At 47.1% G+C, this 19,020-nt stretch overlaps 1 protein-coding gene across 2 annotated transcripts in view; it reads right to left on the bottom strand.

The window, feature by feature from the left end:
• Nucleotides 1-15,126, bottom strand: part of PRKCB (protein kinase C beta) — a 311,595-nt gene extending 296,469 nt beyond the window's left edge. For both annotated transcript variants that reach the window (XM_068566188.1, XM_068566187.1), the window contains exons 1-2: nt 14,954-15,126; nt 13,887-13,918 (exon numbers count right to left, since the gene is read on the bottom strand). In XM_068566188.1, coding sequence (XP_068422289.1) covers nt 13,887-13,918; nt 14,954-15,126 — 205 coding nt within the window. The remainder of the gene's footprint in view (nt 1-13,886; nt 13,919-14,953) is intronic.
• Between the last annotated feature and the right edge of the window lie 3,894 nt (nt 15,127-19,020).

The following is a 19,020-nucleotide window of genomic DNA, read 5'->3' as shown; positions in this document are numbered from 1 at the left end:
AGAACCGGAAGCATGTTGTGGGCCCCATAGAGCATCCCCTAGACCCTACTCACACCTGTAGGACCAGGACACTCCCCGCTGGGAGTGCTGAAGGCCGATGATTCATAGATGCATCCTCCCTGGGACTCTTCCCTTAAAGAAGAAAGCTGCCTTATCCAAGGTAATGCCAGCTCCCCAGAGTAGCCCACAGCCAGTGCCCACTTGCTGTGGGTCCCCACTGTCCCAATTCTGAAGGGCCATCCCAGCTCCAGCCATGGGATTGGCTTTGGCCTCTATTACAACTATTGCACTGCAGTTCAACTTCTCTCTTCCCTGCCTCCCTCCATCCCTTACAGGTGTTGTTCCCAAGAGCTCCTCCTCCCATAAGCCACCTGTTTGTAAATCTTCATCTTTGAAGACAAAGCAGCAATGACATTGGCCAAAGTCACAGGAGGAGACTGAAGTAAAAATGGTGCCTTTAGGATACTTTTCAAAGGTATTTTTGAGAATTGTTTTTCAGAACTAACATTTAACAAGCAATCATATGTTCCTTGCATGCCAGGTCTCATTCAATCCACGTGGCATCCTAGGAGGTGGGCTCTGTGCTGTTACCTGCATTTCACAGATGAGGAAACCAGAGATTAAAGAGGTTAAGAAAGGCACCCAAGCCCTCGAATGTGCAGCAATGGAGCTGAGGTCTGAACCCACGCCCTCGACCTCATCCCACTCCACTGCAGCTCTGTGATCACACGTGCCACACTGGATGACACGGATTCACTCACGTCTGTTTCTTTCTCAGATCTCTCCCTCCTCAAGGGCAGGAGCCTCGTGTTATGAATCTTAAGCACTTAGTGTAGTGTCAAGTCCACAGCAGGACCCGGGTGGTAGTAATGACAATACTTGGTGGTGTATTCAGTAGTGATGGTGGTGTATTTGGTAGTGATGGTGGTAGTAGTCAGTGTTTCATGTGCACTAAGCCCTGGGCTGTGCCCTTCACGTAAAGCATTTGGCCCTTTCACTTCCCTATGACTTGAGTCCTGTTATTAGGTGTAAGTGGTGAGCACTGACTCGGGACCCACCGCAGATTCAAGGTCAGTCCAGCAGATGCACACTGTACTGGAACTAAGCAGTCATGAGGGCCACGTTGAAACTGGTCTACTAGGTCCCCCAAAATGCCACATGGTATATGCAGCTTCTCCCATCAAGAGGAAGAGTCTCTTCCCCCCTCTCTTTCCTCCTTTATTTCTGGGATGGGCTTGTGATTCCCTTTCACTCATAGAATATGGGAGCAATGACACTGTGCAAGTCCTGAGCCTAGAGTTCAAGAGGCTGGGTCCCTGCTCGTGAATGCACTGGGAACACACCCACCACCACGTGACCAAGCTCGGGCCAGCCCACTGAAGATGAGAGACCACCTGGAGAAAGGCCCCAGGTGTCCCAGGTGTCCTAGCTGAGGCCCCAGACACGGGTGAGCCCAGCCACGAACAGCCAGTCCTTGCCTAGACCAGAAGGACCACCCAGCTGAGCCCAGCCCAAATTACTGACCCACAGAAACAAGAGCAAAATAAAATGGTGGTGATTTGAAGACACTAAAGGTTTGAGGTGGTTCGTTAAACACCAGATAATTGTGTCCAGTCAAATTAGGTGTTCAGTCAAACATCGAAAAGTAGAACTACCAAAAGATTCTTCCGTAGGAAAGATGACAAATAAGCAAAAGACTTTCCCAAAAGAAGTAACCGGGTGAGCTTATTCCTGACTCCTCATAGCGTTTGTGATGTCCACTGGCAACTAGAAGCTGCAAGAATTCTGACTGGCTGGAAAACTGGAAATTCTGACAAGAACCAGATTGTTCTACCAGCTAAAAGTAAGAAGAGTGTCTCTTTATTTCACTCTAAGCAACACAAACAGACTGTGTTCTCCCCCTAACATCCCCTCCTATGTTTGATAAGATAAAGAGGTCTAGAGTTTCACCTCTCAGGTTTAAAGAAGTCAAGTTAGAGGTAAAATTGGATACACCAGCTCCAAGGAAGTCAAAGGAAACCATGGCTTTGGGGACTAGAGTAGGGTTTGCAGTTCTCAACACTCACCTGTTTTCTTTTGCTCCCGAGCTGGTCAACGTGCAGTTGACGCAGCCCTGTGCCCAAGCTCCGGCCACGAGAATGTGAGCAGAAGTGATATGTGTCCCTTCCTGGCTGAAGTGGTTCTGAAATGAATGTGCTTTCTTGTGTTCCTTCTCCCCATCCACCTGCCCAGTGGAGAGTTACCTGGAGCCCTGGATGACTGGGCGGGAGGCTGCCTGACCAGGATCGCCTGCAGTGGTCTGTGCCGTGAGTGAGAAATAAATCCCTTCCTCTCAAGCCAGAGGCTTCAAGGCTTATCTGTTATAGCAGCTTTCATAGATTCTGACTAATACCTTAGCAAATAGAGAATGTTTTAAATGCAAGCCCTAAAAGTAGTTTATGAGCTCAAGTTTTCCTGGTATTAACAGAGCTACATTACTGGGTGGGAAAACTGTCAGAATGTCCTGGCTTCTTTGTTCTACAGTTTGCTACCGATGGGCAACATTGAAATGGGAAGCAGATGTCCCCCCAAAAAGACAAACAGCACCGTCCCTCAATGGGTGACTCCAGAAGGTGCTTGTCTCCTGTACAGATTTCAATTCTGTGTGCAAAACTGAAAAAGTCCCCACTAACATTTCTCAGATTCTCAGTGACTTAAAACTATGTACTTTTTTTTTTTTTGGCCACGTCACGTGGCTTGTGGGATCTTAGTTCCCCGAGCACGGCTTGAACCTGAGCCCTCGGAAGTGAAAGCGCAGAGTCCTAACCACTGGACCGCTAAGGAATTCCCAAAACTCTGTGCTTTTTAGTTGTTTCTGTTAAAGTGGAATATACGTAACAGAAAAGTGGGTACATGTCTACAGCTCAATGGATGGTCACAATCTGAACCCCCCAGCACCCAGATTAAGAAACAACATCGCCAGCACCCTAGTAGCCCCTCTTAGTCCCCACCAGTCCCCCTGTGGGTAATCACCATCCTAACTGCTATCGCCTATGATTACTTTCACCTGTCCCTGAACTTCAAGTGCATGGAATCATACAGAACGTACTGGCATTTTAGCTCACAGGTTGTTTGTGAGAGTCATCTATGCTGTGTATAGCTGGAATCTGTTCATTCTCGTTGCTGTATAGTATTCCATTACGTACCCACTATTCTACTCAGATGGCCATTTCAGTAGCCTCCAGTTTACATTACGTCAAAGGAAATTATTCTCACTCCAGTCCACCAGGGTCCCAAAGAAGGGACTTCAGTGGAGAAACTCTTTATCTTCACAGTGAAACGTGGCCAAAGCCTGAGGCTCTGCCCAAAGTTAAGACTGCAGCATTCACATACTTCTGAAAATCACTTCTCAACAGGATTTAATGAGGGCAATTTTTTTTTTGGTTCAAACAAAAATGACCAGAGCTTGTAAACTAGGAAGTGATACACTCTTTATAAAAATCACAGATCAAGCTATACCAAAACTAGCACCAAAAGCCAAATCAAATGACTCCCTCAATGGAGTTCTTCTCCCCTATATCATTCATTCATTTAAAAAGTATCTACGAGCACATACCATGTGCCAGGTATGGAGCCAAGTACTCCAGAAACAACAGGAAATGAGACAGATGTGGTCCCTACTCTCACGAAACTTACATTCTTGTAGGGAAGACAAACACTAAACACTCGAATAAATATACAATTAGAAAAATGTAAAAGTGACAAGGGGTTATGAGACTACAAGGGGGAACCTGATTTGGAAGATCAGGGAAGGCTTCTCTGAAAAAGTGACATTTGAGCTAAGTTCTGAAGGAGAGGTAGGAAGCGAGTGGGGGAAGAGGAAAGGGAAGAGCGATTCAGGCTGAAGACAGAGCAGGTGCAAAAGCCCTAGGCTGGGCAGGGCTGTGTCATACTGAGAAAGACCACCAGTTGGGTCTTCAACCAGAAAGTGAAACGCAAGTGGAAGCGTGGTACAAGGGGAGGATTGTGAGGGCCCAGATCAGGCAAACTTGTAACTCATGTTACGGATTCTGGACTCAACCCTGGGAAAAACAGAGAGCCAGCCACGAAAACATAGACCTCTAACCAAAATAGAAAACGGTCCCTCACCACCCTCTATGCCAATCCTGCATCCCTAACTGCTATCGCCTATGATAGGCCGCCTACCGGTGGCCCAGATAGAATTATTAATACCCCCAACCATACATTTTGCCACGCACACAAAAAAAAATCCAGATAACTATCAAAATTCTCATTTGCCGCTTTGCCTAAACGGTAAAGAATGATCCCCCCCTTTAGGGAGGGAATGTCTTCAAAATAGGGCTATTCCATAAAAATCCATCACGACAAGAGACAGTCCTGCAGAGCTCACCCTCTACCTTCACCCACATTATTTGCTAGCTTCTTCAACCCAAAAGAGCACATGAACATCCCACCCAGAGGCTGAAGGGACCCCCAAATTTTAAAGGTGAACTTGTCAGAAATCTATTTGAAGTTGAAACGCCATCAACACGTTTCCAAAATGAGGCAGCAGATACGGCAATCGCAGATTTCAGTTCAGCTTTCTGAGGTTCCCCACAAAATTAAAGCATCGAAAGCCAGGAAATTGTAGCACAGAAAGCACTGCGTTCACCCATGTTCAAATCACCTCTCTGACGGCAGCTGAGCACGCCTCCCTCAGATCCACTGTCAGTCCCCCTGAGGGCTCTTGACCACGACCTGTAAGCACATTCATTCCTGCATCATGTCCTTGACTCAGGAGCATTCATCCTGCCTCCCAACAAGACTATAAACTCAGTAAGGACAAGACAGTGCCCAGCCCTAGAAATAATGGAAACAGCCCTGTTTATCAAGTACTCACTGTATGTCAGGCAAGGTGCTCAGGAAACACCTGCCATGTGCCTTATAAACTAGGTTCTGTCACTGCCTTTGACCTCTGGAAGAACCAAAAGTTCAAAGAGTTTAAGTAACATGTTCAAGGTCCCATAGCAAGAAGCCAAGATTTATACCCATGCCTTTCTGTCTCCAAAGCACAAATTCTTCACCACCAGTGCAGCATGTGCTCAATAAACACGAGCTGGGTGCATGATAGCAGGAGAGAAGGAGAAAAGGAGTGGGAGGATTCCTTCTAGAGAAAAAAATCACTTCTGCAGCCCTCTACGATTAAGGATGCAGTGAAGAGCAATATCCCTATTGTTAGAACCATAAAAATAACCCAGTAACCATCTCCCAAAATAGGATAATCAACAGTATGACTGACACGAAAGTCCAAACGTCTCTTTAGGATGTGAAAAATGGCAGCAGCCCCTAGATGCTCTGGGAACGCTCCCCCACTGCTTCTAAATGGTCATTTCAGCTTCTCTTACCTGACCTCCAACCCTACCAGCCTGGAATTTCAGGATCTGAGTCACGGCAATTATGGCTTCAGAATGCATCTCATGCTCTTTTTCAAACATTTGGCCATTTCACTCACCCACACACATCCCGCTCGACAGCAATGACAACAGCCACTTCCTAGTCACTACGCTGCCTTCACGAGGTCCAGACCCCCGACAGGACGTTCCCCTCCCACCAGCTCATCCCTCACACACCCTCCTTCCTGTTCCCCGCATGAGCCCCTTTCTCTCCTCCAGGGCTCCACTTGTGCTGTCCTCTGCCTGAAACACCCTCCCCTGCCCCCGCCCCCGTGTCAATCTGGGAACTCCTACTCCTGCTGGAAGATTGTTCCCAAATGTCAGCTCCTGTGTGGAATCTTCTCCACCCCTCCTAGGAGTAAGGATGTCATTCAAAGCTTTTTCACACCCTCGGTGTAACACTTCTCATTTATGTACCAGAAGTAATTGGCCATGTGCTGTTCTCCCCTCAAAAGACCAGGGAGATTTTCAAGGGCAAGCATGGTGTCTTATTTCTCTCCAAAGCCCATATTGGAACCTGACATTATACAATATATTTCTTCTAAGTTACTTGTTTGTTTGTTTGTTTTTTTATGTGGGATCTTCCCGGACCAGGGCTCGAACCCGTGTCCCCTGCATTAGCAGGTGGATTCTTAACCACTGCGCCACCAGGGAAGCCCTAAGTTACTTGTTAATTACTATTCTTCTACTAAAATGTATTAATTGCTATTCTTCTACCAAATGTCTCTGAGGGCAGGGATTCTGTCTTGTTCACTGCTCTAGTTCCAGTGCTTAGAACAGTACCTGATACATGGTAGGCACTCAATAAATATTTACTGAATGAATGGATAGATGGACAGATGGCTAGATGGATGTGGAAATGGATGGATGGATGGATGGATGAGTAGATGGATGATGGATGGAAAACAACTGGGTGGATAGAGGAATGGATTGGTGGGTGAGTGGATAGATGGATGTGTGAATAAAGGCAGGATCATGTTTCACCAGCCCAGGGTCACAAAGCCATGGAGAAAGAAAGCCAGGATAAGAAATCAGGTCTGTTTGATATTTGAGCCTTCACTCTCAAGCCCAATTTTTACTGCCTATCTAGAAGCCCAAAGTCTGGTAACTGGGCAGTGGCAAGGTAAAGGAAGAGTCTAGAATTCCCCCCCAGGAACACGGTTATTGTTGAGCAAAGTTAATTTCCATTTACTTAGCAAATGCCAAGACTCAATAAGGGGGATCAGAACCCTCCTAGTCTGAGTCTGAGTTCCCCTTCTGACCCGGTAGGGCAAATTTCTGCATGTCGGCTGAGGGAAAAAGAGACCTCCAAGAGATACAAACAAGCAGGCCAAGGACAATGAAAAGGTAACAACAACAGCAACAATAACAACAGTAATATTAGAAGACTGACACTCCTGAATAAAGGCCACCGTCTCTTCCAGAGCCTGCGGTTGCTGTGCCTTTCAACCCTCTGCAACACAGAGCTTCCTTCCAACACCAAACATTTCCAGGGAAGACACCGAACTCCCCTTCCCTACTCACAAGGAGGAAGCGCCAGTAAGAAATGAGGCCCAGAGGTAGAACAGCATGAGGCTCAACATTAGGTAAAAGTGGGTTACTGGTAGAAACTAACACATCTTTATGTTTCCATAATTCCCTGTAGACCCTTTATAATAAAAACAATAAAGAACATTTACAAAGTACCCAGATTTGTATTAGAGAGACTGAGACTTTCTCCTTGAAGAAATCAGAAAAATGGAAAGAGAATTGACAAAGGATCTTTTTCTACGTGTGAGTCAATGCTGCTTATTGTGAAACTACTTAAAAATTATCTTCCAAATAAGAGAAAACACACGGCCTAAACCAATGGAATGAATGGTTGTAGAAAATCAGACATGGACCCAGGATGAGGAAGATATTCAGGAGAAAATGCAAGTAATCCTGTGCCCCTGAAAACTGGCTTTCAGCTCACAAATGCCTTTCACTGACAGATTTTGCTCTCTCTCTTTTTTTTAATTGAAGTATAGTTGATTTACAGTGTTGTGTTAGTTTCTGGTGTACAGCAGAGTGACTCAGTTATACACTTTAATATCTTGTAATAAACTATAATGGAAAAGAATCTGTGTGTGTGTATACACATATATATGTATAACTGCTCCCTCTTTCTATTTATTCTCAATCTATTGTCTCAGACTTGCCCCTCCACCTCTGAAATGATCTGATTTTTCTCTTTTAGAGCAGCCACCTCGAACTGCAACCCCTGAACAAAAGGGAAGTCGGCTCATTATGAGTTATTAGCTAAGAGGAGAGGACGTTCTCTGTCTGCCAAACTGAGAAAGAAGCCATCTTAACGTAACCGTCTATTTCTACTAAATATTCATCTTACCTGTAACCATGGCACAAATAAAGATTCAGGGCTTCTCCACAGAACGTCACAGGGATAAGACCTCGTGCGTATCTTTATCCAGGATATAAGCAGCTTCACAATACAGATTTTTAGCTCCAGCTCCTTGACAACTCAGACTTTCTCCAATTACCTCAAAGAATGAGAAGTTGTCTGTGTTTTGTTTTTTGTTTTTGTTTCTGTGCGGCATGTGGGAGCTCAGTTCCCTGACCAGGGATCGAACCGGAGCCCCCTGCATTGGAAGCGCAGAGTCTTCACCACTGGACTGCCAGGGAAGTCCCTAGTTTTCGTTTTTAATTCCCAGGCCAAAGAATTCCCTGACTCCACCCCAACCCTTACAGAGGTTAGCACCCCCTACACATTCCCAGAGCACCCTGTACATTTCCTTCCAAGTACTTAACAAGAGTGAAATTAAATATTGGTGCAATGCTTTGTAGAATGTCTCATCTCCCCCATTACACTGTAAGCTCCGCAACAATAAGGATCCTCTCAATCTCATTCACGCTTGTATTCCTGCCATCTAACATAACTCCTGACACAGAGAGCTTAATGAGTGAATATTTTTTGGAAGGATGGATGGATGGATGGACAAATGGATGTATGTGGTAAATATACAAATTTCCTACCAGACTGTCAAGCAGCCATCACACCTCCAAATACCACATGTAAACACTGTGAATTTTGTACACTCTATAAAAAAGCTATCACACAATTTCAGTGGAGAGATAGAATGAGTGAAGTCAAAGAATCCTTGAGATTAGATCAAATGCCAAGAATAAGGGACCAAGCTTTTGAACACATCAGCCAGAGATGATGAACTGTTCAGCTGATCCCCCTCCCCACCCAAGAATTAATTGGACTGCAAAGACAAAAGACCAGAGGATTAAAAATTGTACTTAATAATTTAACTACCTGTAGCTGAAAAGCATCAAAAGGAGATGCATAATCTCAAAATTGTGACGTACTGATCTATTTGCGTGTGTGTGCATGTGTGTGTGTACGTGTGTGCATGTGTGGAGAAAGAAAGAGACAGACGGAGGAAGGAGGACCCCAACAGCAAGAACGTGTACAATTTATTTTCAAACCTTCGGTTTACCTTTTGACCAGTTAACTTCTCTGTATCTTTTTCTTTATTGACCCCAATACACCATAAACATGCTATATCTGGTTCTGGGCAGTACCTGAAGTATCACTGGTACTCAGAAATAATATATTCTTTAATGAGTTTCTAATAACCAGTATATCATATCAACTAGATTTTCAAAGGTCATATTTCCATATTTACTTGGAAAGGCATTCTGTTGCCCAGTGACAAAGCTTCAAGCTTTCCCTGAGTGTTCTACAGCTCAAAAGGAATTGGCTGTTGCCTCTTCAACAAATCAACCCTCCTTCTTGCTAAGACTACCGGCATTAACCTACCCTTAAAATTTTTTATTTCATTTGGGACTCTGAGCCCCAAATCCCACTTCAGGTGGAAAAACTTAAAAAGTCAAACCAACAAACACAAATTCAAAAAGCCTCTGCCTTTTATCCACATGGAACCCCCAGGACACATTCAGAAGAGCCAAGAGGTAAGCGGAGTCTCAATCACAGGCCTCTGGGATCTGCTTCCGAGAAGGGAGGGAAGTGGAATAATAGAGGCTTGACTGCACACAAAAAAGGCCCTATTTATGATTCTACTGAGAAAGTTCAACCTGAAATTCAGGATATCATAGTTCCTAGGGAAAAATATGCCAAAAATAAAATGAACCTTTGATTCATCTTTGACTATTGTTTTTAAAAAGTACATATTCTAACCTCTAAGTGTTAACTACAGACTAAAATAAACTTGTATCCTGTAAAGTCGATGTTGATGAAACCAGCAATGGTTTTATTCATGCAATACTTTGGGGATTTTTAAGAATAATGTCTATTAGAAGGCTTAAAAAAGGGAGCTATATTCAATATCCTGGGATAAACCATAATGGAAAAGAATATGTAAAACAAGAACGTCTCTATGTGTGTAACTGAGTCACTTTGCTGTACAGCAGAGATTGGCACAGCATTGTCAATCAACTCTACTTCAATTAAAAAAATAAAATTTAAAAAAAGAAGGCTTAAAAACTTGTTTTCTAATCTATACAGGAAAGGAAAGAGCTGGTTTACTCATTATAGTCACCAATGCTAGGTCTATATAGTCAGAAAATTAGTGCACTGGGGTTTTTCTAGAGGGTCCATGGCAAGTTTAGATTTTTCTCACAAGAAGGGTGAGAAAAGACAATCTAAACAAGCTGGCTGTCTGGGGCTAGACTCACTGGTGTCACCTAAAGTCTATGAAGAAACATACCAAAGAAGAAACCCATCTAAATACACGAAAGAGACACAGTCATTTAATGAGTTCCCAAATTAACTCTGTCCCCTTTTGACACAGTTTCCTACAGCTAATCAAGTAATAATGATCATCTCACTTAGAGTTATCGATAGTGGATATTTCTCTTGTACCACCTCATTACTCCTCACCATAACCCTATGAGGTAGGTACTATTAGCCCATTTCACAGATCAGAAGACCGAGGCCACTAGAAATGGATGACTTGCCCAAGTTCACACAGTAAGTAGGTGGCAGAGCACAGATTCAAACCCAGTTCTATCTGACTCCAACCCCATGCTAGGAATTCTGAATCCCTATATTTTATTGCCTCCCTATTTCTAATTAAGTGACTTCCTTAAAAAAATTTTTTTTCTCTCTGCCCAACTGTAAAAGTTTCTTGGGGTAAGAGCCTAATTCCACCCAAAGCCTTGTCTTAACTACAATGAAGGCACAAATGTTGGTCCCTGGTTCCTCTAAATAATGCCACAGAGAGAAGTCTGCCTTGCTTATCTGAGCGGTCCTATTTCTAATCCAGAATTTAGGGGGTTTCATAATAGAGATTCTCAGCTCCAGTCCCCTGTCACCAGAGACATTCTTAAACTACCTCACAGAGAATGGTTTTATAGAAAATACAGAGTGGAAACAAAAAGGGAGAAATTATGTAGCAGTCAATCTCGAGTTCTGTACAAAAGCAAGAAAGTCTATTCTTAAACTCCCCTGAGCACACAGAAATCCACAATTTCCCATGGTTTATGGACTTTCCATCCTTCCTCTCTCAAGCCATCCCAGCATCCCCAATTTCCATGGCAGCACCATGGAGCATGGGGCTCAGTGGTTTCCTTGCCTTATGATCATCCTACACTAGTCCTACCCAAGAAAGGCAGAGACTAGATCCTCTCTCCACTTCTACTTTTGAAATGGAAAACCCCCCGCCATAGCTTTTATCTGGGAACATGGCTACCTGAAATTAACCTTACATTTCCCACATACCCCTTTGCAGCAAGGTGTGGGTATGTGATTAAGTTCTAGCTAATAGCATATAGGCAGAAGTATCAGAGGCAACTTTCAGGACAGTGAGCATGTGTCCTTCACCTCTCTGTACCTTTCCTCCTCCTGCTGGCTGAAATAAGGCTGTGATGACTGGAGAGTCCAGCATCCTTCTTGGACTCTGAAATAATTTTCACTCCTGGGATAGTAGAGCACAAAACTGAAAGGAGCATAGCACCTTGGGCTCTGAACTTCTAACTTTGGTGAGAGAATAAAACCGTATGTATTTTCTATAACATACTGATCCCATTTTAATTAGATTCACTTTAAGAGGAAAAATGTGGTGCAAAAATGCTCAGATAAGGAACTCCTCTCTGATTCCAAAACTAGTCCCAGGTAACTCTGAGCACATCTGAGGATAATCTGCCACCTTCCTGGATATCCCTAAGCATGAGATCCTAAGCATCTCAATTTCAAGGGCTGTCAATTTGCCCCTTCCCCCCTCTTGCTCCTTCCCACTCCAGCCCAAATGGAATTTACTACCAAAGCAGTGACACAGGGCGACCAGACGTTCACAGCTGGATTTAGACTCTCACCTGGCAGCCAGCTCCATAGCAAAGCAACCCTGCAGAGCCAGTCTCCTCTCACACCAGCTGCCCCACCACTGGGTTACTTTGGAGACAATCATAGGAGCAGATATTTTCTGAGTGCTTAGTCTGTGCTGAACTCTGGTCCAAGCATCTTATATACTGTAACAACTTGGAGCCACCCAGCAATTTTTTAAGGTAGGTATTGTTACAGGGATCCATTTTATACACAAGGAGCCGGAGGTACAGAGAGGCTAAGTAAAATGGCTGGGAAGTCTCAAGCCAAGATTCAAGCTCACAGTGGTAGCCTGATAGCCTGTGCACATGCCCACTACCCTACACTGCCTCTCAGGGAGAGGAGAAAAAGAAAGGCAATAAAATAAAAAAAAAAATTTAAACATGCTTACCTCTAAAGCTGCCATATTTCATTAGAAACTTTAATTCTGCTTTACTCACTGCACCAGAAAATGCCTACCATTTTCCTGGCTTTGAAAAAACAGATCTGCTGCTTCAGATGTGTCATTACCTGCACACTGAGAAGTTAACTTTCCCAACCGTTAATAACGGCAGAGCAGGTGGGATAGGAAAGCAGCAATAAAAATGTTCAAAAATCACCCCTGACCTCAGCAAGAGACAAAGACAGAAACCGATTCATGGAAGTGAGAGGTAACTTCAAAGATCTTCTACGTGTTCCCGTGCTAAGACACCCCTGGCATTCTGCTTCGGGGGTCAAAGTTCTAGAAAACAATCCAACCGTGTGCACCAAGGCCGAAATTGCTGCCATTTAAAGGAACGTGGGAAGTCCTCTGGTGCAGTGCGTAAAATTGGGGCTCCAAACCTTGGTAAAAGAGGGTGGAGGTTGGGGGTCTATAAGGCTCACTGGCTGAGCGGGCTCTGCCCAGATCTCAGGTGAGAGGTCATATAAGTCTCCGAAGAAACCAGTGCCACGCTGCCAGCACTCTGCACAACTGACAATGCCACTCACTCTCATCAGGGATCACTTTACTTTTCTCTGGAGGGTGGAGGTGCTACAACAGAACTGTCAGTCAGTGCTAAGTCACATCTCAGACTCTTTAACATTCAAATGTTTTCTTCCCCTGATCTAAACCCAGATCGCCAGGGCAATCAACTTGCCCCTAAGACACTCCCCAGAAATGTGATATTTCTCACCAAACTCAACCACGTGGACCTGGTCTAAAATGGGGGAAAGGGGGGGACCTTCCAGACCAGAGGCTGCAAACTCAAATGCCTTACAGTGGTCAGAAATGGGTGAAGCAGGCCTGGCTGGGATCGACTGAGACAAAATGGTGCATGTGCACCCTGTCCACGAAAACTGCTGCTCTCAGCTCCAAATGATGGTTCTAAAAAGAAAGTGGGACCAATGCTCAGCAAACCTGAAGCTGCAAAGTCAGATACTTCGTGAAATCTCCCAGTCTAAAATGTTGGCATCAAATTCAAAAAATGTTTGACACCCTAAGGGCTAAACAAAACTACAGATGATTTGGCATCTGAAGAGCAAATCTGCAACCAGAGACGGCCGAGTCACCACTAGGCTGGGCAGCCCTGGCTAGGGTAAAGGATCTCAAACCCGATGCAAAGACCCAGGTAACCAGTCACTTGGAGTCCTTCCTGTATCTAGCCAGAAGATAGAAAGGGCAATTGAAACCAGGATCTGAGAAGCACCCCATCTGGAAGCACTTCTTTCAGAGAGGGAGGAGGCCCAGGGGACAACCACAGTCGCCTTTCTAGGGGATGCACCACCTGTAGAGACCTCTATGAGGCAGGGGAAGTGGAAGGACACATGAACAGGTACTGGGGGGGAGGGTATCTCAAGAAGAAGTGGCCAGGCAGGATAGGTTCAGGAGAACCTATGTTGACTCTTCTGGTGCTGGTTAGGGAGAAAGGGTGGATGCACTTCCTTGGCCAGCTGAGCCTCCCAGCTCCACTGGTCCTTCCCAGATGGAGTATCTCTGCCCCATATACACACACCACTTTTAAAGACCTTTCTGTGGTGATGAATTCCTAATTTGGGAGGTCACTCTGACAAATGTAATTCCTTCACTCTCTGCCTAACTCAGTCACTTCCAGAAAGTCTTTTTCACCTTCTCCTCCCGCAAACAGCATCCTTAGAACCCCACAGCCTACCTTGGCACTGGAATCCTTGCTTCCCGAAGCCCCTGCAAAGGCAGAAGGAGACATGTCAGGCAGCCCGAGGAGACCAGCCACCAGTTAGTTCCCCCCCAGAGTCACCCCACTTCCCCCTGCCCCTCTAGCCCAGGTGCAACCTCCCAGCCACAGGCGGGTGCCCAAGAGTCTTCCGCCTCTGGGGGGGAGGGGGTAGGTGGGAGCTCAGCGGTAACCTCCACCTCCCCTCAAAAGGCAGAAGACAGGAGGCTGCGACCACCAGGTGGCGGGGTGGGGGGAGCGTTTCCGTCGTGGTGGGAGGCGGCGGGCAGGCGGGAGTTCTGCCCACAGAGATGCCCGAGTGCCCTCGGGGAAAGAGAAAAAGACGCATCTAGAGGGAGGATGGGAGAGCCCCCGCGGCGTTGGCATTCCCTGGGGGACTGGGAGGGAGAGAGGACTCCCCATGCCTAGAGGGACCGGGAAGCGGAGGGTCCCCGCAGTGACGTGAAGGGGGAAAACTGAAGAGTGGAAAGGGGAACCCAGGCCCTCAGGGAGAAGCAATAAGAGATAACACGGGGCGCTGCCCCCGGAGACACAGAGGAGGAGGAAAGAATGCCCCATGCCCGCAGGGAGACAGAAAAAGGGCACCCAGGGCGCTGCCCCCAGAAAGGAGAGAAGGGGGTGAGGGTGCCTCGAGCCCGGAAGGAGGCAGAGAGACAGGGAACCCCGCACGAGAGGGCACTCGAGGCGCTGCCCTCCCGGGGAGGGACAGCGGAGCCCCGAGCCCTGTGGAGAAAGGGCGCCCGCGCCGCGACCCCTAGGCGCTCCGAGGCAGCTGGGAGGAAGAGAGGGCACGAGGCACCCCGCGGTCGGCTGTCTGGGACCCCGGGGAGCGGGAAGCCGCAGGACTGTCCACCGGGGAGTCCGGGACAGAAGGGTCCGGAGCGGGAGCCCGGGATCTGGGGCCGCGGCGGGGCTTATCCTCCCGCGGAGGCGCGGGGAGCGCGGAGGACGCGAAGAGGGGGGTCCCCGCGCGCGGCGCTACCCTCGGAGCCCCGGGAAGGTGCCCTGCGCCGGCGCGCTCTCACCAGATGAAGTCGGTGCAGTGGCTGCAGAAGGTGGGCTGCTTGAAGAAGCGGGCTGTGAATTTGTGGTTCTTCACCTCGTGCACGTTCTTCTGCCGGAGGGCGCCTTTGCGGGCAAAGCGCACCGTGCTCTCCTCGCCCTCGCTCGGCGGCGGCCCCGCAGCCGGGTCAGCCATCTTGCGCGCGGGGAGCGGGAGCACGAGAGGTGCCGGCCAGGGGCCGCGGTACCGCGGGCTGCGGGCCCGGGAGGCGCGGGAGAAGGCGGCCGCTCTGCCGCCCGGGGCCGCGGACGCTTCCCCTGCGCCGGCTCTGGCGGCCGCGGCGCGCGGAGCTGGGGCTGTCACTCGCCCAGCTGCCGCCACTCGACCAGCTGCGCTTGGCACCGCTGGCCCCAGCTGCGGGGGAGGGAGGCGGAGCCGCGGGCAGACCCCGCCTCCATCATTTGCATCGCCCTCAGGTTCCGCCCAGCCCCGCCAGCTGCTTTACATACTGGCACCCCGAGGCTGCCGGCCTCCCAGAGAAGCGTTCTCAGCCGCAGCGCTGCGACGCGGGGACCGCAGCCAGGGACCGTCAGACCTGAGCCTCTCCCGCTACCTCGTCCTCGGCCCGGCTTGCATGAAGGCGATGAGCACCTTGGGTGCGCCCCGGGGGAACCGAGAACGGGGGCTGGGGCCTGGGGGGTAGGGGGTGGAAAGGGTGGGTGCGACGGTTTCCACCCAGGCCTCTGCAGAGACTGGTACCCATCCACCCCGTATCCGTGCCATTGGTCATTCTGCACGCGTCTCCTGGAGGGATGGGCTACCGCTGTCACTCATTCGGAAAGGCCTGTGGCTCCACACACTTACACACACATACGCACACACAACTGCAGAGGGAGGGGAGGGGCAATCTTTACTTTATATATACATGTCTAACTCCACCACAAAGACAATTCTTGGCCTTGCTTGCCTGACCATTTAGAAGAAGACTCCCTACCTTCTGTCCATTCCCTCCACAAAGAGACTCAGTTTCCTCAGCTGTGAAATGGGGCCATTAAAGGGCGTGGGGAGAAATTTAAGAGGCCAGTATTTCCTCAACTTTCATTCATTCTTGACCCATCTTCACAAATGCTGGTAATGTTTGTGCACCATCTAGAAAAAAATCTCTATCTAGTTTCTGAGTTCAAATAGCAAGATGTATCCTTACTATGAAAATCTCTCCAGATGCTGCCACTTGCCCAAAACACCAGCACCTGAGGCCTTCTTTTGTTTGTTAAGGGAGATTTACAAATTTTAGAGAGATGTTAAAGACATTAACTTCCAACTGGGACTCTCTCCTGGATGGAATCTGAAGGATGGAAAGGTAACCAAAAGAGTAATAATTGTCTACATAAGCAATTCAGTGTGATTTAGTGCCCCATCCACACACTGCATCTAAACGTCCCCCCACCATGCCCCACACTCTGGGAACACAGTGCTGCCTTAGACTATGAACTCCTGCACTAGACCTAGGCTCTGAGAGCAGGCTCTGCTCAACATTGTGTCACCTTGCGCCTAGCTCTGTGCCTGACACCTTCTCAGAGCTCAATAAATATCGGTTGAATAAGTGAGTAATTGTGTGAACAAGTGAGTGAATGAAAACTTAAAGGGCATTACCCCCTACCCCCAACCCGTGTCCAGTAGGTGTTCAATAATACTAAACATCAGGTGCTAGGTGGGTGTCACAGGCACTTGCAGTGTCTTATTTAGACCTCCCAGCAACCCTGTGTAGGTCTAGTAACTTTCATGATGGATAAAGACAACAAAGCTCAGAGTGTTTAGGATAGACCCCCGAAGTCACATTGTTGTTGAGCGGTGGTTAAACCTGCCTAAGTACAAAGCGTACTGGTGACAAAGGGGTGAAGGAAGACAGGATGGAATTGAACCAGCTACACTGAACTTCTGCCTAATGAAGCTCAGGTCCTACTAGGATGATTTTACCTGGAAGCTGCTGAGTCTAAGTCGTTATTAAGTGACATGTGGAGAGCAATGGCTGTCATAATAGAATGTCCTTTTCCTACGTAGTAACTCAAAGGAAACAAGGAAAAAATAGCATTCACTTTTAAGGTTGACATGTTTGGGAAACTGGACGTGCCTGTCTATTATTAGTCCTTTAAGAGGCCCCATCATCTCCCAGGGAAGCTTGTGAAAACATCCCAGGAGACATTGCTGCTGAAGTAGATTTTCTTTGAACTGATGAGCTGGAAGCTTGAAGCCCACATCCTGCCTTTTGAACCAAGAGCTCTGGATGACTTTGGTCTGTAACAACAAACAGTACCTCATGGGGCCTGGGCCTAAAGATTCAAGGGCTGGTAGATCCTGAAGAACCACTCAGTTCCTGGAGGGGCTGCACCATCTGAATGTGAGCAACACAGTTCCCATGGGACCCAGATCCTATAGGGCAGGGGTCTCAAACTTGTGGCCCTTGGACACATTCTTTTAGCCAGCCCAGTGAACATTTATTTTTTGGTTCACATTGGTAGAATTTCACCTAAATATCCAGATTCTGACTTCTCTAGGAAAATAAGTTATGGTTACATGGAGCCTGCATTCCTCTACTTCCTCGTTCATTTGTTTACTCATTCAGGATTGAACTTATTGAGCACCTGTTACGTGCTGTTCCACACACTGTTAAATAAAACAGACAAAAGTGCCTGCCTTCGTAGAACTAATGGGGAAGATGCACAATAACCTAATAAACTAACAAATCTATACTAGGTGGCATGGCGATTCATGCTGTAAAGAAACACAAAGCATAGTAAAGGAATGAAGAGTGACAGCCACCAGGGAAATCCTCCATGAAAAGCAAAGACTTGAATGAAGTGAGAGGATGAGCCATTGGGCTATCAGGGTAGAGAGAGTTCCAGAAAGAGAAAGGAGCAAATGCAGAGGACCTGGAGAAGTAGTGTGCTTAGCATGTTGCAGAAGCAGCAAGGAGGTCTCTGTGGCTGGAGTGGAGAGAACAGGTACAAGACAAGATCCATAGAAGAGCAGGGCCTTGTAGATGTGGTAAGGACTTTGGACTTAACTCCAGAGAATGGGAAGCCACCAGAAGATTGAGAGCAGAGAAGTGGCCTGATATAATTTGTGGTTGTTGTTTTTTTTTTTTACGATTACCCTGGACACTATGCATAAAATAGATTGAAGGTAGAAAGAGTAGAAGCAGGGAGAGCATTTGAGGTCATTTGAGTAGAGGAGGCAAGAGATGATGACAACATGGCATGGTGCCCCTTGGAGAGAAAGGGCAGCGGTTCTCTGTACAATGGGCATGGGCCCTCTAGGTTGTTAGAGCCCTCACGTGGTCCACTCTGCTTATAAAAGACTGAATGCTGGCCACTTGAAAGATTTCAGAGGCAATGAGAAGGCAGGTTGCTCTGGCTGGGAATGGAGTCCAAGGGCTCTTAAGCTTAGGCTTCAAACTTGCTGTATATATTAGTTTCCTGTGGCTGCCATAACAAATTATTGGAAAACTAAGTGGCTAAAATAACAGAAATTTATTCTCTCACAATGCCAAAGGTCAGAAGGCTGAAATGAAGATGTCTGCAGGCCCTACTCCCTCTGGAGGCTTTAGAGAAGAATCCTTCTTTGACTATTCCAAGTTCTGGTATCTGTCAGCTTTCCTTGGTTTCCTTGGTTTATGGCCACATCACTCCCATCTCTGCCTTCATCTTCACATCAACTTCTCTCTGTGTGTCAGTCTTCTCCTTTTCTGTCTAGTTTCCCCGGTGTATCTCTTACAAGGACACTGGTCATCGGATTTAGGGCATGCCCAGATAATCTGTAATAATGTCTTCATCTCAAGATCATTAACTTAATTACATTTGCAAAGACCTTTTTACCACAGGAGTTAAGACATGGACATGTCTTTTGGAGGGGCTACGATTCAATCCACTACAGTGCATAACCTTGGGCAAGTCACTTCCTCCCTCTGGGTCTCACCTTCCTATTGTAAAATAGGGGCAGAGATGTAGTTTGCCTTCCAACTCTTTCATTAGAAGGCAACCCTCTCACCAATACGGTAGTCACTAGCCCCGTGTGGCCACTGAGCATTTG

The sequence above is a fragment of the Eschrichtius robustus genome, chromosome 16, assembly GCF_028021215.1.
Source record: "Eschrichtius robustus isolate mEscRob2 chromosome 16, mEscRob2.pri, whole genome shotgun sequence".
NCBI classification, from domain to species: Eukaryota; Metazoa; Chordata; class Mammalia; order Artiodactyla; family Eschrichtiidae; genus Eschrichtius; species Eschrichtius robustus.
The sequence above is the reverse complement of the archived record's forward strand: the minus strand, read 5'-3'. Positions and strand labels throughout refer to the sequence as shown.